Consider the following 18138-nt stretch of genomic DNA (forward strand, 5'->3'; position numbering starts at 1 on the left):
CTGTCTTTTCTCAATTTGAATTTATGCTCCCTCATGTCCCTAATTGAGTAAGAGGAAGTATCCCATCAGCATTGAGCTTGCTCAAACCATTCAAGGCCTTATATGCCTCATGTAGATTATCTCGCAAGTGCCTAGTCTCCACACACTGCAATTTTCAGAACTTAAGCGTATCTTGGTAACTGCAACCCTTTGTTCCACTCACATTCCTAAAATGAGGCCTCCAGACCTGTATGCAGTATTCAAGGTGTGGCCTGACCGCTGCCTTGTTATTATTATTATTGCTCATATTATTTCTCCCTGATTGGGGGTTCCACCTTGTGATGGGTATTGCCACCAAGTACACAGGGTGGTTTGTTGTTATGTTTGGTGTTACTGTTGGTCAAAGAACACTCTGGCTATCCTACAGGTGTTCGGGATTGCGACTTTATGGAGTTCCTTGTAGGTGTTCGCTGTCAGACCTATTGCTACTAGGCTGTTGTTGACATGATGATCTGGATGGTTGTAACTTGTTGCATATGCCACATCACTTTGATCATCTTTCTTAGGTTCATGCGCTTCCTGATTTTTTCTGCATGTTGCCAGTGTTGTATACCTCTATGTCAATCAGATAGGTAGCCTTTTTCTTCTTGTCCACAAGGGTTATGTCCGTGCTGTTGTGCGGGATTGTTTTATTTGTTATTATGGTGTGGTCCCAGCTGTTATATTGCCCCAGAGCTCCTCAATCGTCATCTGCTCTGGTAGTCTGCTCCTTGTTTTCCTGTCTTCTCTGAGACTCCTGTAGAAGCGTCTTTTTGTCCTCATCAAAGATTTGGTTGTTTGTTTTCCTCTGGGAGCTCTCTTTGTATCGGCATAGTCTCTTGATGAGTGTGAGCAAGTTCTGCTTCAGTGTACCCAAGTGCTCTCCTATTCTCTGATTTTTTTTGTCTCGTTTGCTATGGGCACTGTCTCTCTTGAGGATGCTCTTTACTTTTCCAATCAATTTCTTACTTCTATTACCCCATGGGTACTGGGTCAATTGGCCTATCTTGACTCTTAATTCATCTGTCTTCTGCTGGAGTCTTCTTTCCCAAGCCTGCGGTTCCTACTGTTTTCGGTTCTTCTGCTGCTGGTGTCTTGTTTCTCTTCCATTAATCCTGTTGGCTGTTATTGGCAGCACAATACACAGCTGTGTGGATGGTCTGCAGTGTTGCACCATTGTTGTTGAGGTAATATGGTATTATTTGCCGATTGAGGTGATCTGTGACTCTCCACAAAGTTCTATTGGGTCTCTGCTTCGGTATCACGTGGGTTTTATTCCTTCAAATTCTGTTAGGGCCTTCTTCCACTCGTCCTCTATTCTGGATATCATGACCTCGTCTCTCCACTTCAGCTGTTGTGGGTTGTAGTTATTCTTGCTTTTCCTCCTCTGGTTCTGTATTGGCCATATTCTTTATCCTTCGTAGTTTATTGCTCACCTCCTGCTTGATTTTTTCCAAAATTGCAGGAGCTATTAGGTTCTTCGTGACGATGGTCCTTCTCTGGTCTCTGTTCAGTGACCTGAATATCCGGGAATCGTTCCAGCCACTTGGTATGTGGTCTCACCCTGTACATTGTCATATTGGTTTCCAGCTTCGTTATTTCGTAGTATGGTTGCATGATATACATATTCATTTCATTGCTCCACTTCATGTGTTGGCATTTTCTTCCCTTCTGGGTGGTCACTAACGCAGTTATGCAGGAAGCACTTCTAGTTGGTGGGGCTGGATGCCCTTCTTGTGGTAGCCATATGGGTGACGGTGCCACTTGCTCCACTGTCTTCCTTGGGAGACCGTCTCCGATTTTTCGAAACAACCTGTCTGCCTAAAGCCTGAACGCGAGTGACTTTATCTTGCGTGCCATACTTGATGCAGTATGATTATTATTTCTCTGTGACATCATCAATCTATTGAGGTGGATGATATAATAATAATTATTATTATTAGCCATATGATGCAAGGAAGCCTGAGGCTTATGCTCCACCAGCCAAAAAAAAAAAAAAAAAAAAAAATTCTGAATTACCCTGAGAGAGAGAGAAAGAAAGAAAGAAAGAAAACAAGAGTCAGAAGTAGAAGGGAATCACAAGAAAGAGAAGAATGAGAAAAAAAGAAAACAGAGTTTTTTAGATGCCATGGAAGAAATATTTGTGATGTGCTTATTTATGCCAAGAGAGATTATTATTAGCTATAAGGTGCAAGGAAGCCTGAGGCTTATGCTGCACCAGCAAAAAAAAATTCCTGAGCCACCCTGAGAGAGAGAGAGAGAGACACAGACAGACAAAAGGGAATCACCAAGAAAGAGAAGAATGATGATATCCAGCTCAGGACCCTGGGTGTGCCATGCCCCATACTCACCAGATGTGGTGAGTATTCACCACATCTGGTGAGACTTCTAACCACCTGGGGTGGTTAGAAGTCACAGTAATCCCTAATAAAGATATTTGAACTTGTCTAGAAATCTAAGTGTCATCAAAATCTGGGTGCCTTTTTGTGAGACATGCAAGATATGTATGTTGCCATGCACTGGTTGAAAAAAATGAATAGACAATGTGGTGAATGCATTGAAATGAAATGATCTTGGTTTGTGCATAAGTCATTGCTTTTTGCCTTTTTTTGTTATTAATTGTAAATTATTATTATTTGATAATGTCTGAAATGTAATGTGTTGTTTATATTGACTAACTAGTTTTTTTCAGTTCAGTTTTTTATTTTTTATAACACTAGCAGGTTGCACCAATTAAACTAATTCTGTAATTTGAGAAAAAAAACGAGTGTTTTGATTATAGAGATTTCTGTCTGTTTTCTGCCTAACCTTACGAAACTTCTGTCTATGGCAGCACAATACACGGCTGTGTGGATGGTCTGCAGTGTTGCACCATTGTTGTTGAGGTAATATAGTATTATTTGTCGATTGAGGTGATCTGTGACTCTCCACAAGGTTCTATTGGGTCTCTGCTTTGGTATCACGTGGGTATTATTCCTTCGAATTCTGTTTGGGCCTTCTTCCACTCGTTCTCTATTAATATTCAAACCTAGCCAGTGTAGATAAATACTTGTGTATTTTTAGTGTAATGCATTTAGCTGTATACTTGTAGCTTTAGGAAAGTCCTCATAGCATGCCCAGAAGTTACGATTGAAATCGTCCTTATTTTATTTATTTATTTTATTTATTTTTTTTTTTTTTTGCTGCCTAAAACTAAAAGTATTAGCCAATATGGTGCAAGGAAGGGCTTCTTTGTATTAAAAAAAAAAAAAAAATTATTAAACTATAAGCTGCTTGTTTGACTCCCTCCTCACATTGGTATCTCTCCAGCTAAGCTTTGAATTTCTCCAAGCTGTCAGGCTAAACCACCTGCGGAGGTAGCTCACCTGGCTAAAAGAAAACTTCCTACAATACAGTCAAACCTCTTCCCCCATAATTTGAATTTATGGCTCCTATTTGTGAAATCATAACAGTGAAAATTTCACCCTCATTCATTTTCGTTTCACCTCTTGGAGCCTTTCTCAATCAAATCTCTAAGGTGTATAGTTTCTAGGCTCTACAGCCTGCATATTCGAAGTTTCTTCTATGGGTGCTCTTTTGCCGATCTTGTGTAATTGTGGTTTGATACATTTAGCTGTGCAGTCTTTTAGAAAGGTTCTTGTGGCAAGCTCAGAGTTTACAATCATTATCTTTCCATACACTGGAAAATGCATGGGTTTAAATCCTATCTCAATGAAAGGAATTTTTATGGGCTTATTATATTTGATGGTTGAATTACCTAACCATTCTGTAAAAAAAAAAAAAAAGAGAGAGAAAAGAGATCGGGCATACCCTGAGTTGATTTTCTGACTTGTTTGGTATTTTTATCTAGCAAAACATTCAAACCAACGATAGAATATATGCACTTGACAAACATTATATATGTCATTCAGTTCATATTGTTACACCCACCCTCTTCACCAGAAATGGCCTTTTCAATTTACTACATTTTTCTTGCATAGAAAAAACATTTGAAAGGGTTAAACTTTGGGACCACCAATAATGATGTTATCCATTATAGTTGAGTGGTTGGAGGAAGACAGTGCTGTATCCAAGAGGCCTAGAAAAGATGAAGGAACATTACATCAAGTTTATGTTGATTCATTTCCAGAATGCTTCATTCTTTCTACGTTATGCAAGAAACTTTTAAAATACTCCTTGTATATATGACTGATGCTTCCTTATATCATTTTGCCTATTCTTATAATTGATATTAATGAGTAATGTCTAGAATTTCAAATGAATATCTTTTATTTAATATAACTACTTTTGTAATAGTTTTGTTTTTAGTAATGTATATGTGTGGAAAAGGTAAAGTGCAGCCGTTATCAATCCACTGCAGGATGGATGCCTCCCCAACAATTCATGCTGAGGGAAATGGACCATAATCTGCCATGCTGGTCCAGTGCGGGTTGGCAGATCGACCATATTCAGCAGTCAGGGGTTTGAACCCCGGTCTACTTAAAGAGCGTGTGCTACTGCACTCCCGCTCCTGACCACTCTGCTACGGAGGTACCGTCTTTTTTATATATGGAGGTACCTTTTTTTTATGTGTGGAAGAGGCAAAAGTTGCTATTCCTTCTGATATTTCAAGCAAATCTCTCTCTCTCTCTCTTCACCATCACTGAATGGTCCACCTTCAACGTGTGACATTTAATATGAGACTGATCCAATGCCAAGAAACTGTTTTTCTTACTTCCTGAAATTGAGATGTTGAAACGTTTGTATTTCTTTCTAAAAAGTTTCTTTATTTTTCCTTTTTTTGCTTTTGTACATAGAATGTAAATAGTTATTGAAAATGTATCTACTGTTCACATTTTAAATAAAAAAAAATCTATCTATCTATATATATATATATATATATATAATATTTTTATTTTATATAAAGAATGGTGATAAAAATGGATAGTGTTGAGGATTGGACAACTGAAGATGTTGCATGTTGGTTAGAAGAGAATGGCTTTGAGGAGTATGTTGAGCTTCTTTGCGAACAGCACAAAATGGACGGAAAAGCACTGCTGATTACATCAGAGAATGACCTGAAACAACCTCCACTGAACATAAAGGTCAGTTTTGAAATATAAAGCTTTAATATACAGTCCATTCTGGTTATTTGGGACATATCGGGACTAGTTTGCATTTTGTCCCGATTAAGCGGCGGCCCCAATTATCCGAAGTTTCACGTAAATAGTTAAAAATACAATGTACCCCCCTTCACAATTAGTTTCCTGTACAATCAAATCACGTTACGACGAACTCACCATAGTAAAGTATCGTTCACTATACGATGTGTAGTAAGTGTTGGTCATTGTGATCACGTTTGTGAATTGAATTTTAATTCTATTAAACAGCGATTCTAATTAGAGAAAATAGGAGGAATATTATCCACAGGCTATAGAAGTAAAGATATATTAAGCACAAATTTACCCTTTATTACCTTACCAATTAAAAAATTAAATGATATGTGAAAATCGGAAGAATATACGTGATAATCAGAATAATTAATGTACTGTAATATGTACATATGAACTAGTTGACATTTCTGTTCACTGACATTTGTGGGTGGGGTTTAAAATTTAAAACAGTAAAAAGATAAGCAATCAATAACAAAGAACACGGCACACACAAATTGCAAGTAACACGATACGCGCAAGTGAGAATGGAGTAAAGAGTTACAAAGCTTTAAAAATAGGAATGAAGAGAAGATCTGAAAATTAATTTTTTTATATGATTGAAGATTTCATGGAAGTGTAAACACATTTCACCATAATAACCCACAGAATTTCAGCTGTCGGTATTATCGCAAATTCAGTAAGATCGAGTTTACTGTCCGTTTATGATAGATTTCACTAACAGAAAAGCCCAATAAACAGGTGACTGCTAATTGTTTTTATTGTTTTATGGTTGTGACCTCCAGAATTTCAACTGAACCAGGTGGTACTGTCGGAGACAATCGTAGGGTACTCTCTAGTGCTGCAGTCTCCTGCCCCGATTAAACAGCATCTGTCCCAATTAAGCAAAGTAAACCCTGGTTATTTTCTCAATTGGTTTCTGTTTTTTAAGATTTGCTCCAAATAAACGGCTGCCCCGATTAACCAGTGGCCCAAATAACCGGAATCCACTGTATAATGAAATGGCGGTTTTATTTTTATATTTTTGTAATTTTCATAGATTTTAACTGACTTTATTTGTATCCTGTATCTCTGTGTTTATTAATATGAACATTAATTTTTTTTTTGCTTTAACATTCTTTGACGTTGTATGTGGAAATACACCTACAAGGTGAGTTATTGAAGTTTATTTATAACAATTATAATGATTAAAGTTTGGCAATCAGGAAAACCAGACTGATATGAGATGTGTACAGTGATGAGTACTGGTGCTGCCATTTACTAGAAGTAAACATGAAATGAAATAGTTATTATTCCTTGAACACTGCAGTCAAGGTTACGAAATTATGTTCTGAAATTGCTGCAATTTCAGAACATAATGTGAGCTGAACTGCACAACTCTGTGTTGCAGAGAGAAAATGGAACAAAGAGCAAACATCGAGTTTTGTGTTCAGTTGGGCAAAAGTGCCACGGAAATGTTTCAAATGATGAAGCAAGTGTATGGATGGAGAGAATTTTGCCTTGGGCATGATAGTAGCATAAATATTTTGCCCATGGAAGAGAATGACTGGAAGACGACGAACATCCCAGCCCAGGAAAAACAGTCCAAATGCCAGAGTTGGTTAACCCAGGATTTGAAGAAAATGAAGCGAGTGAGTTGTCTGTCTGTCCGTCCGTCCCACATTAGTTAACAGACAGGCAATGAGAGGTGCCAGTTCAATACTGCAGAGAACTCATTGAGGTTGCTAAAACCAAACATAACTTCCTGAATTTGATTGTTATGAGTAACGAAATGTACCACATCTTATCACCCATAACAGTATGATCCCGCAATAAAGTGACAAAGTATGGAATGGAACTCTCTCCCAAAGACAAAAAGTTCATCAAGAAAGGTCAAAAATCAAAACTATGCTCATCACTTTCTACGATAGCAAGAGAATTGTGCACACAGAGTTCATGCCCAATGGACAAAGTGTTACTGCTGCCTACTATCAGGATGTTTTAAAATGTGATGCAGAGAATCCATCATGTGCGGCCCCAGTATGGAGACAATACAGTTGGTTCCTCTTGTGTGGCAATGCACCAAGCCACAAGGCTCTCATTGTTCAGGAGTTTTTAGCTAGCAAAAAAGTCTGCATACCATCACATCTCTCTCTCTCTCTCTCTCTCTCTCTCTCTCTCTCTCTCTCCCTCTCCTCTCTCTCTCTCTCTCTCTCTCTCTCTCTCTCTCTCTCACTCTCTCTCCCCACCACCCACTGTATTCACCAGACTTAGCTCTGTGCAACTTCTTTTTGTTCCTGAAGCTCAAGATACCGTTGAAAGGCTGTTATGTTAATTACATCAGCATTATTCAAAGAGTTGTGACGAGAAAATTGAACAGTATACCAGTCATGACATTCTAGCATTTGTTCCAGTCGCTTTGTGATCATTGCATGCAGTGTGTGGACACAGCAGGAAGTCACTTTGAATAAACCAAGGTTAGTTTACCCATACATGGATCATTACTTTTCTAGCATCATTTTCTATTTGCTGCACTCTGTAAATCTTTTTGAAAATTGTGGTAACAGATCTGATGTGAAGATATTGCTCATAACCCCATGGGCTCACATCTGGTGAGTATGGGCTTGGCACACCCAAGGTCCTGAGCTGGATATCATCATTCTTCTCTTGGTGATTCCCTTCTATTTCTGACTCTCTCTCTCTCTCTCTCTCTCTCTCTCTCTCTCTCTCTCTCTCTCTCTCTCTCTCTCTCTTTTGGGGTAACTCAGAAATTTTTTTTTTTGGCTGGTGCAGCAAAAGCCTCAGGCTTTTTTGCACCATATGGCTAATAATAATAATATTGAAAAATTCTTGTTTAGTAGTGTTTTTTAGTAGAGATGGGGCACATAATGAATTCTGTAAGACAGCAATATAAAAAATGATGGTTGTTGTAATCCCCAAGTGCCAGTCCATGCATCTGCTGCTGCTGCTAAGAAAGTACACTTTCTTTCTACAACACAAGGCAGTTCATGCTTTATAACAAGAAATCTATATGTACGCAGATTGAAAAATACTCATGCAGATTGGCTTGGGTAGTTTTGATTTGGAAGTTGCCACTGATATTTTCAGCTGCAGTTACTGCTGCCATGCTCTTTACAACTTGATTTCAAAACAGTTATCAGTGTACCCAACAGTACCCAAATATATATGTTATTGGAATTTTAAACACTGCACTCTATAACACAGAATGTCAGATAGGTATTCCTATTTCACATAGTTATACAATATATGCTTTAAGTAATGCAAATAGTCCTTTCAAGAATGCACTTGCATTAGTTGAGATAGGGCTGTGTTTGAATTTTGTTCAGATGAAACTTTTTTTTTTTACTAATAAATTTCTTTTTATTGAGAGTCTCACTTATTGATCATCTTATGTTAAACTTAAGTTGTAAAGAGTTTTTTTTTTAAAACATGAACGATTGTCTCTAACAAACAGAAAGTGACATCACATAACATTAAGGATTGTTATCTGTATAGCTAAGCTCCAAAGAAAAAAATCTCAAGTTGTAGTAGAATCAAAGGGTTGTTGGAGTGGTATTCCATGTTAGGATCAATTTTGGGATTTTTATAGATTTAGCACTTTCTCGGAGGGGAAAAAAAAAAAAAAAAAAAGAAAATTCAGTATATTGATTGCAGCGGAAGCATTATTCATAACATGCTTATGCCAAGGAGGATTAAAAGTTACTGTAGTACGAGTCAAGAGATATTTAATTTTCTTTAGCATATTAGTCATTAAAGATGGGGGTCTGGAAGAATGGATGAATTTTCAGGAAACAAATGCATTGGATTTTCAAAGGTGAAGATCTCTTATTCTTCACTGGAGAATAGTTTAGTGATCACAATTGAAGGAATTTATGGTCTATATCAGTGGTGTTCAGTCTTTTCCCATACAGAGGCCATATTCAGATTTAGATTTGTATTTTGCGTTGCATCGAGTGTTTTGAGAAAAATTAGCGTTACATTTTCAGTGAAGCATACTGCTCATACATTTTGTTCAGCCACCAAGATCAAGCAGAAGGTGTGCCATAATTGGAGTCTAGCACTTCGTATATACAGATGCTTCTGAAAGGGCATGTGCATTTTTGATACAAAAAATTTATAAAAAAACAGAATTTATGACACCAACATGTGGCTTTATAACAACACTGCAACGAGTGCCACAGTCTTTTTTAAATTTATTTATTTCCACTTATTTAAGTGTCAAACACTTGCTTCTTCAGTGACTCATTCTTCTTTTAACGTTTAAATGATAGGCAGCTAAGTAGGGTGAGATTAGTAAGAAATAGGAGAGATGGTTGGTATGTGCAATTAATTGAGCAGAACTGAAAAATGTGTAGTTAGTGTTGGCATCTCTCCCTGATTATTATAGATTTAAGACATACAAAATATTATTAATTTGTTATATATATATATTATTTTATATTATTGTTAATTTGTCAAAACCATTTTTGTGCATTCCGGCTGGAAGCCAGTGTTGATTTGTGTTAATCTATATTAAATAAATCAAATTTGTATTTCTAAAAGTTAGAGCAGATATTGTGTAGTTAGATTTCATTTAATCTTATCAGTGACCAAAAGAGATGAGATTAGGTACAGATAAGATTTGATGTTATGAAATCAGTGAACATGACTCACATGGAGATAAATTCAGGGTTTATTATTGACCAGTTGCAGAGATGAGTGATATAGTATTCCACATAGAGCAAGGAAGCTACAGGCTTTTGCTACACTGGCAAAAAAAAAAAAAGCTACCCTGTAGATAACAAAATACAAATTATATGCTTACCTCCTCACACAGGTAGCTATCCAGTTGACCTTTGAATTTATTCAAACTTTTAGTCTCAACTACCTGCAAGGGAAACTTTTTGCAGCAATCAATGACTTGCTGGCTAAAATAATATTTCATACAATCTAATATAAATCTCAATCCCTGTAATTTGAGTTTATGGCCCCTAGTTCTAAAATTATATATAACAATGAAAATTCCACCTTCATTCATTTTACTAATCCCTCTCAAATTCTCTCTGTCTCATAAACCTCAATGAGGTCACCTTTGATGTGCCTGATGGCCAAGCTGTGTAGCCTACACAATCGGAGTCTTTCCTTGTACAGTTGTCCTTTTGCCGATCTCACCATCCAAGTTGCCCTTCTTTGCACAATTTCAAGAAATAAATGTCTTTTTTCAGATGAGGTCTCCATACTTGAACACAGTATTCCAAATGTGATAATGTATTTAAAGATGAAATGCACAAGGCATAATTTCATATGGGTTTAAGTTTACTATATATAAAAAAATATCGGTATAGATACACCGTACTTAACCCATAAAATAAAACTACATACATAGTGTAAAGGCATCGTTTTAATTTTATCTCATATTGTGGCTACCTTCACAACGAAATACCAGGTATTGCACTACTTCAAATAAGTAACGTTTCTCTAGTAGAGAAGACTGCTGTTACTTATTCTCAGATGGATATCACCACCACCCAGACGGCACAGTTTCGAAGCTTGTTGGCTTACTCATCGGTGGGTGGGCAGGTACTTTGGTAATGCAAACATGCCATCACAGTTGTGAATTTAATTCCACAATATGAGAGCTATTCGAAGTAGTGCAATACCTGGTATTTTATTGTGAAGGTAGCCACAACATGAGATAAAATTAAAATGATGCCTTTACACTATGTATGTAGTTTTATTTTATGGGTTAAGTATGGTGTATCTATACTGATATTATATATAGTAAATCTAAACTCATATGAAATTATGCCTTGTGCATTTCGTCTTTAAATACATTATCACTTGTTTGCCATTTGGCATCTCTCATACTGTGGAATTAACTTCACAACTGTGATGGCATGTTTGCATTACCAAGGTACCCACTCACTGATGAGTAAGCTAACAAGTTTCAAAACAGTGCCATTTGGATGGTGGTGCCTATCTCAGAATAAGTAACAGCAGTCTTCTCTACTAGAGCATTATTTATTTGAAGTAGTGCAATACTTGGTATCTCATTGTGAAGCTCGCCACAGTATGAGAAAATTAAAACGATGTCATGTCTTTACACTACGTACGTAGTTTTATTTTATGGGTTAAGTGTAGTGTATCTACACCGATATTATATATTACAAATATGACCTTACAATTGCCATTGTACAGCAGGATTACGACCTCCCTATCTCTACAGGATAATGTTTGATAAATCATCAATAGGATACCATGGGTTTTCCCAGCTACCTGTTTACCTGTTCAGAAAACTTCATATCTGTCCGTATCGTAACTCCCAGATCCCTTTCCTCCTGTACTATTTTTATTTCAATCCCGCTAAGCATGAGGGGATTAAGATCGGTTGAGGCCCCGGGCGCAGAAGAAAATATTGGTCCCCGTAAAAAAAAAAGAGAGAGACAGGGAAAATAAAAATACATGTTAACCATTTTTTTAAATAAATAAAAAATATTATGTACTATTAATGTTTTATTTCCAATAAAATTTGAATATAATATATGTATAATATAATTAATAATAGCATAATAATAATCACAAAGTTTTGAACTAATATGTTCAACTAATTTGTTGGGGTTTTGCATGGGCCCTTCAGAAGTAAGGGCCCAGGGCGCGCGCCCGGTGCGCCCGCCGTTAAATCCGCCTCTGCCGCTAAGTGTATAATTTATTTGGGATTGCTATTCCTCAAGTGTAAGACCTCGCATTTAGCAGCATTAAAACATATCTGCCACTTCTCTGATCATCTTTGAAGTCTGTTCAAGTCATCCTGAAGGCTAACCGTTTGGCATTGATCATTAACAACTCTACCAATCTTTACGTCATCTGCAAATTTTGACATTACGCCTTCTATCCTTTCGTTGATGTCATTTATGAAAATGAGAAAGAACAGAGTTCCAAGGACTGATCGTTGAGGGACCCCACTCCTGACATTACACCAATCTGAAGAATATCCATTAATCACAACCGTCTGCCTTTTGCCCTGCAGTTACCCAGCAGTCCATTTCAAAATCTTACCAGTAATCCCAATTTGTTCAAGCTTATACAGTAACTTCTCATGAGGGATTGAGTCAAATGCTTTTCTAAAATCCAAATAAACTATATCAAAATTGTTCCCAAAATCCATCTCATGAGTAATTTATAAAAATAACTTACTAAGTTAGTTAAACATAAATTTTCCCTTAATGAAGTCATGTTGGGTGTGTCCTTCAGAATACCACATATATCTAAATGTTGCTGGATTGCATTCTTAATCATTGCCTCTAAGATTTTTCTAACCACTGAAGTCAGACTAACCAGTCTGTAGTTACTAACTTTGCTTTTAGAACCACCTTTATGTATTGGCGATATTTTGAAGACACTTCAAAATATCACCAATACATAAACTTTACATACACTACATGTAAAGACACTTCTCAATCCAAAGGAATCTCCTCCGAGTCCAAAGATGACTTCATAATAACCTCAATGATTCAATACATTCCCTGGTCTCCCTCAAAACTACCGGGTATATGCCATCAGTTCCAAGAGCCTTATTTGTCTTTATGCTGAAAAGTTTTTCTAATGAACAATTACTTGACAAGTACAGGTCACTGATGAAAAAAAGCCGTGAATTAGGGTTGAAATTGAAAGTGTCTGCAATTCTGCCCAGACACGATAGGAGGGAGTATATGATGAGAGCCCTGTCAATCAATTCGGCCCTGGAAAGATTGTGCAGGGCTCAAGGGGTAGAATTTTTTTCAGCCTGGTCTGTACTTGTTAACAGGAGAGACTGCTTCTACAGGGATGGGATACACTTAAATAGAAAGGGTGCAAGAATGTTTGCTGATGCTATCGAGGCAATGTTAGGTGGGTCGGAAAACTGCTAGATTGGGGGGATACAAGGACTAATAGATTAACAGTAGCCACTGGCAGAGGTGAAAGTGATTCTTGCACTGCTTCTATTGGAATGAGCCGCAGCCTGGAAAATAAGATGCAGGATATTTCAGAGACTGCTGGGAATCATTGGGGTACAAGTAAACACATGGGTTGTGTTAGGGTAGCTAAGAAAAAGAACAGGTGCATGTATACTTGTGTGTACACCAATGCTAGGAGTTTAGTAAATAAATTTGATGAATTTGAGGTATTGCTCAAAACATCAAAGGCAGATATTGTGGGGATTTCAGAGACGTGGTGTCACACAGATATAAGAAATGCAGAACTGGAATTTGGGGAGTACAATGTCTACAGAAAGGATAGACAGGATAGGAAGGGAGGAGGGGTTATGCTATTAGTTAAAAAACACATAAAATCCAAGGAAGTGAAGCCAGTCGACATCGCTGGACAGTGCAGTGTCGAGTCAGTTTGGTGTGACATAAGCATTGGGAGATCAAAATTGAGAGTAGGAGTGTGCTATAGGCCTAATGACTCTGATGAGTATAATAAGAAACTGTTCGGAGAAATAGAGTGGGCCAGTAAATCAGAGAGTCTTATAATGGGGGATTTTAATTTCCCAGATATTGACTGGAATTTGGGGGCTGGTCACTCACACAGTAGCAAGGCTTTTGTGGATTTATTGGATGATTGTTTTCTACATCAGCATGTTCGGGAGGCAACTAGAGGGAGTAATACTCTTGATTTGATTATCAGTAGTGATTCTTCATGCATTAAGAATCTGCAGATAAATGAACCACTTGGTGGCAGTGATCACAGTGTGCTGAAGTGGGAGTTACTCAAAGAGGTAACTACCATTAGGGGTAAAGGGAAGGGGTATTGCTTTCGTAAAGGCGACTACAATGGACTGAGACAGTATTTAAATTCTATACAGTGGGATCAACTGATGATATTGCCAACAGCAAATTCAAAATGGGAAGCATTCAAAGAACTTATCGTGGAAGCTACTAGGCTTTACATACCAACTAAGAAATATTGTTCAAGGTTTAGGCCTAAATGGTTGTCAGATGAACTAATGAGGCATATGGCAGAGAAGAAAAATGCATGGGATACATACAAATTAACACGTGACACGGACGCCTATGATAGATACAAGTTGATCTGTAACCAAGTTACAAAGGAGGTTAGGCAGGCGAAGGCAGATTACGAGAGATCCTTGGCAAGGGATGCGAAGAAAAACAGCAAAGAGTTCTTTACTTATGTAAACTCTAGAAGGAAGGGGATGAATCAGATTGGTCCACTTGAGATCGATGGGTCAACTGTTGATGACCCTGCTCGGGTAGCTAACAAACTAAATGAATATTTTGCATCGACATTCACACATGAGGAGTTATTCAGCGAGGGGAATGCCAGAGGTGTATTCAACTCTAGCAGTAAGCCAGAGAATCTTGTAATAACTGAGAGCAAAGTGGAGGAGAAATTGTTGAAGATAAACACAAGAAAGGCACCTGGGGTGGATGGGATCTATCCAGTTATATTAAAGGAGGCAGCAAAGGAGGTAAGCAAACCCTTAGCCATAATTATGAGAGCTTCCTTGGACTCAGGGGAGGTACCCATTGACTGGAGATGTGCAAATGTGACCCCAATTCACAAAGGGGGATCAAAGGCTGACACAAGTAATTATAGACCTGTGAGTTTAACTTCTGTTCCCGGAAAATTAATGGAGGCACTGGTGAAAGAAGCACTGCAGGATCATCTAGACAAGACTTCAGTTATAGCTAGGACACAGCATGGTTTTGTTAAGGGGAAGTCTTGCCTGACCAATTTGATTGGATACTATGATGCAGTCACAAAAGAACTGGATGCAGGGAATAACTTTGATATTATATACTTGGATCTTAGAAAGGCTTTTGATACTGTTGCACATGGAAGACTGCTGCACAAATTGGAGCAGTGTGGCATTGGAGGCAAGTTGCTGCTATGGATAAAGGGGTGGTTGAGGGGGAGAAGACAGAGAGTGGTAATCAATGGACACTGCTCATCGTGGACTAATGTTATTAGTGGAGTCCCTCAGGGTTCAGTATTGGGGCCTTTATTGTTTTCTGTATTTATAAATGATATTGATGATGGTATATCAGGCTTAATGTCCAAGTTTGCAGACGATACGAAGGTTGGCAGGGTTGTCAAGGACACTACTGACACTATGCTGCTGCAACAGGATTTGGAAAGGTTGAGCAGATGGGCTTCGAGGTGGCAAATGAAGTTTAACATTGACAAATGTAAAGTACTACATATGGGAAACAGCAACCCCAGAGCAACGTATCAACTCTGTGGTACTACACTGACAGTGGTAGAGAATGAAAGGGACCTGGGGGTGGTGGTGCAGGCAGATATGAAGTTCTCTGAGCAGTGCAGACGAGCTGCAAGAGTAGCTCATGGTGTATTGTCAATGATATACAGGAATTTTTCTAGCAGGGATAAGGAGGTGATTATTCCCTTGTATAAGGCAATGGTCAGGCCACACCTAGAGTACTGTATACAGGCCTGGAGGCCTCATTTCAGGAAGGATGTAGAGCTGCTGGAACGAGTACAGAGAAGGGCAACTAGATTGGTGAATGGGACAAAGGGGTTCTCTTACGAAGAAAGGCTTAAGTTTTGCAAATTACAGTGTCTGGAAACTAGGCACCAGCGGGGTGATCTGATAGAGGTGTACAAAGCCTTGAATGGTTTGAGCATGCTCAATGCTGATGGGATTCTTCCTCTAGCTCAGAAAAATCACCTGAGAGGGCATAAATTCAAATTGAGGAAAGACAGATGTAGGATAGATGTGCGGAAATTTGCCTTTAGCCAGCGGGTGGTTGGTGGGTGGAACAGACTTCCATCCCTTGTCGTGGAAGTTGATAGCCTAAATAAGTTTAAGGCTCAGCTGGACAGGTATTTCGAACGAACAGAGGGGTGAAGTGGAAGTGGTTATTTTTATTTATTTATGTTACTTTTTTTTTTTTTTTTTTTTTTTTTTTTGGCTGATGCTGCATAAGCTTGCTTTCTTGCATCAAATGCCTCTACTAATGCTAATGCTAATGCTAATGTAATTATGAAATCACTAATTTCATATGGCTGAGCTTCACTCGCACAGCCTCTTCTCAGCACGAAGGGTCTTTCTTCAGTAAAGACCAGTGCAAATTACCTATTAAATTTTTGTGCGTCAGCTGGGTTATCTAAGACTCCCACACCCAGTGCACAAGGGTCTGATCTGATTAGCTTTCTTCTTCTTTGCTGTATTTGCATGCATGGAAAATTCCTTGTACCTATTCTTTGCTCTCTTAGCCAATGCTTTCTCATACACAGCCTTGGCCTCCTTATCCATATTTTTGATACTGTTACAGATCAGCTTGTACCTGTTGTAGGCTTCAGTACATTTTATTGTTCTGCAACTATCCCATGCTGTCTTTTTCTGCTCTATTTGACCGGCCATCTCTGCACTTACCCATTTCATCATCCTCCTCCTGTAATATTTTCTTATGGTATGTATGCATTCATGGCATCTCTGATTTTGCTTTCAAAGTATTCCATAAAACAGATGTATCCTTCCACTCCCCACACACTTTTGAAATCTCTGGCCTACACAGAGTTCTGTGCTGCACAAACAGAGTACACAATGTGGAGATGGGCCCCCCCCCCGGTGCCATCAGACAACTAACACACTTTGTATTCATCCTCCCTCAACAATCTGCCCAATTCAGAAGAGGGGACTTTGACCTTACTGTCAAAATCCCCTCTTCTGAAGTTAAAACCCATGCTTTTACCTTTATCTAATGCAACATCTTTCTTCGTCTTCTGACTGATGATTGTATGATGATTTCCTGACAATGGTTCCTGTATTTGTAGCTCCATGATTCCCTTCATCTGATTTGTTAGTAATGAGGTCAAGAATATTCTCACCCATAGTACTATCTCTAACATGCTGTACAAATAATGATCATCTAGTTTATTTTTAAAAAATTTTACTCCGTGGTGAGTTTCCCTTCCACTTATTCCAATCAGTTTGGGGCAAATTAAAGTCACCCATAATAAGACATTCACACTTGCTTGCCTATTCCATCTGCATGTAAAGACTCATCATGTTCTTCACAATCTTCTGTTTTGTAGATTACCCCCCCACTCTCATCATACCTTTTTTCCAACTAACTTACACCACACAGATTTTATGCTGGCAGATGTAACTTCAGACTCAACAGAAGCTCTTTTCATGCTCAGGCTTCTTTTGATAAGAAGCATGACACTTCACCCCTTCTATACCTTAGTGGAATTTGTCATCCCCAATTTCTGGGTGGCACCACATTCCTGTTAACCCTATTATATCAACATTACTTGTCCTAACCATGAGTTCAAATTCAGCCATTTTATTGACAACACTCCTAATAGACACAGTTAAGACTAAATAATCTTCTCTAGTTTACTACCATAACACACCCCTTTAAGTTATTTAGGTTTGTATCCCAAGCTTTATCTTCCCCCTTACCCCTCATTTGAAACATTACTACCCTCAGAACATCTTATTAACATTGGCTGTTGTGGCAAAAAACAAGAATTTTTGAGGTGAGTGCAAGCAATACTTTGACCAATATCATCAAATGCAGATATAAGTTGCACTTCTCCCTAACTAGCAGTTCTCTGAACCCTTAGGGTATCCTCAATGATACTGGTAAAAATCCTTGCATCCCCTTTGTTCAAATGAATACCATCTCTACAGAATAGATTCCTTCTACCTACAAATGTTAGCTGTGCTGATAAAAATCCTCTCCCCCAGAGCCTTGCAGGTTCCCTCAAGTGTTAAGTTAATCCACAAGACTTTAAACATATAATTGCTCTTATCATATCTGGGAAGAATAGCAGACATAATACATTCTGACCTAACTCGTGGCATTTTTTCAGTGTAGTCCTGTGTTTATTTAACAGTAGTCAGGTCGTGCATGTTTAATATCATTAATGCACTACCCACGTGAATAATAATACACCCTTTACCTCCCTTAAAATCTGACAATATGACTGATGTTGGTAACATCATCAATTGTTGCTC

The 18138-nt window shown here is 38.2% G+C and overlaps 1 protein-coding gene across 1 annotated transcript in view; it reads left to right on the forward strand.

The window, feature by feature from the left end:
• The window catches only part of SMSr (Sphingomyelin synthase related), a 92179-nt gene that overhangs the window by 19350 nt on the left and 54691 nt on the right, over positions 1-18138 (forward strand). The window contains exon 2 of the mRNA XM_090370588.1: positions 4925-5102. Within this exon, the coding sequence (XP_090226714.1) occupies positions 4926-5102 (177 nt within the window). The 5' untranslated portion in view covers position 4925. The remainder of the gene's footprint in view (positions 1-4924; positions 5103-18138) is intronic.

Source organism: Mastigoproctus giganteus, chromosome 3, assembly GCF_048544385.1.
Source record: "Mastigoproctus giganteus isolate SK-2022 chromosome 3, ASM4854438v1, whole genome shotgun sequence".
Taxonomy (NCBI): domain Eukaryota; kingdom Metazoa; phylum Arthropoda; class Arachnida; order Uropygi; family Thelyphonidae; genus Mastigoproctus; species Mastigoproctus giganteus.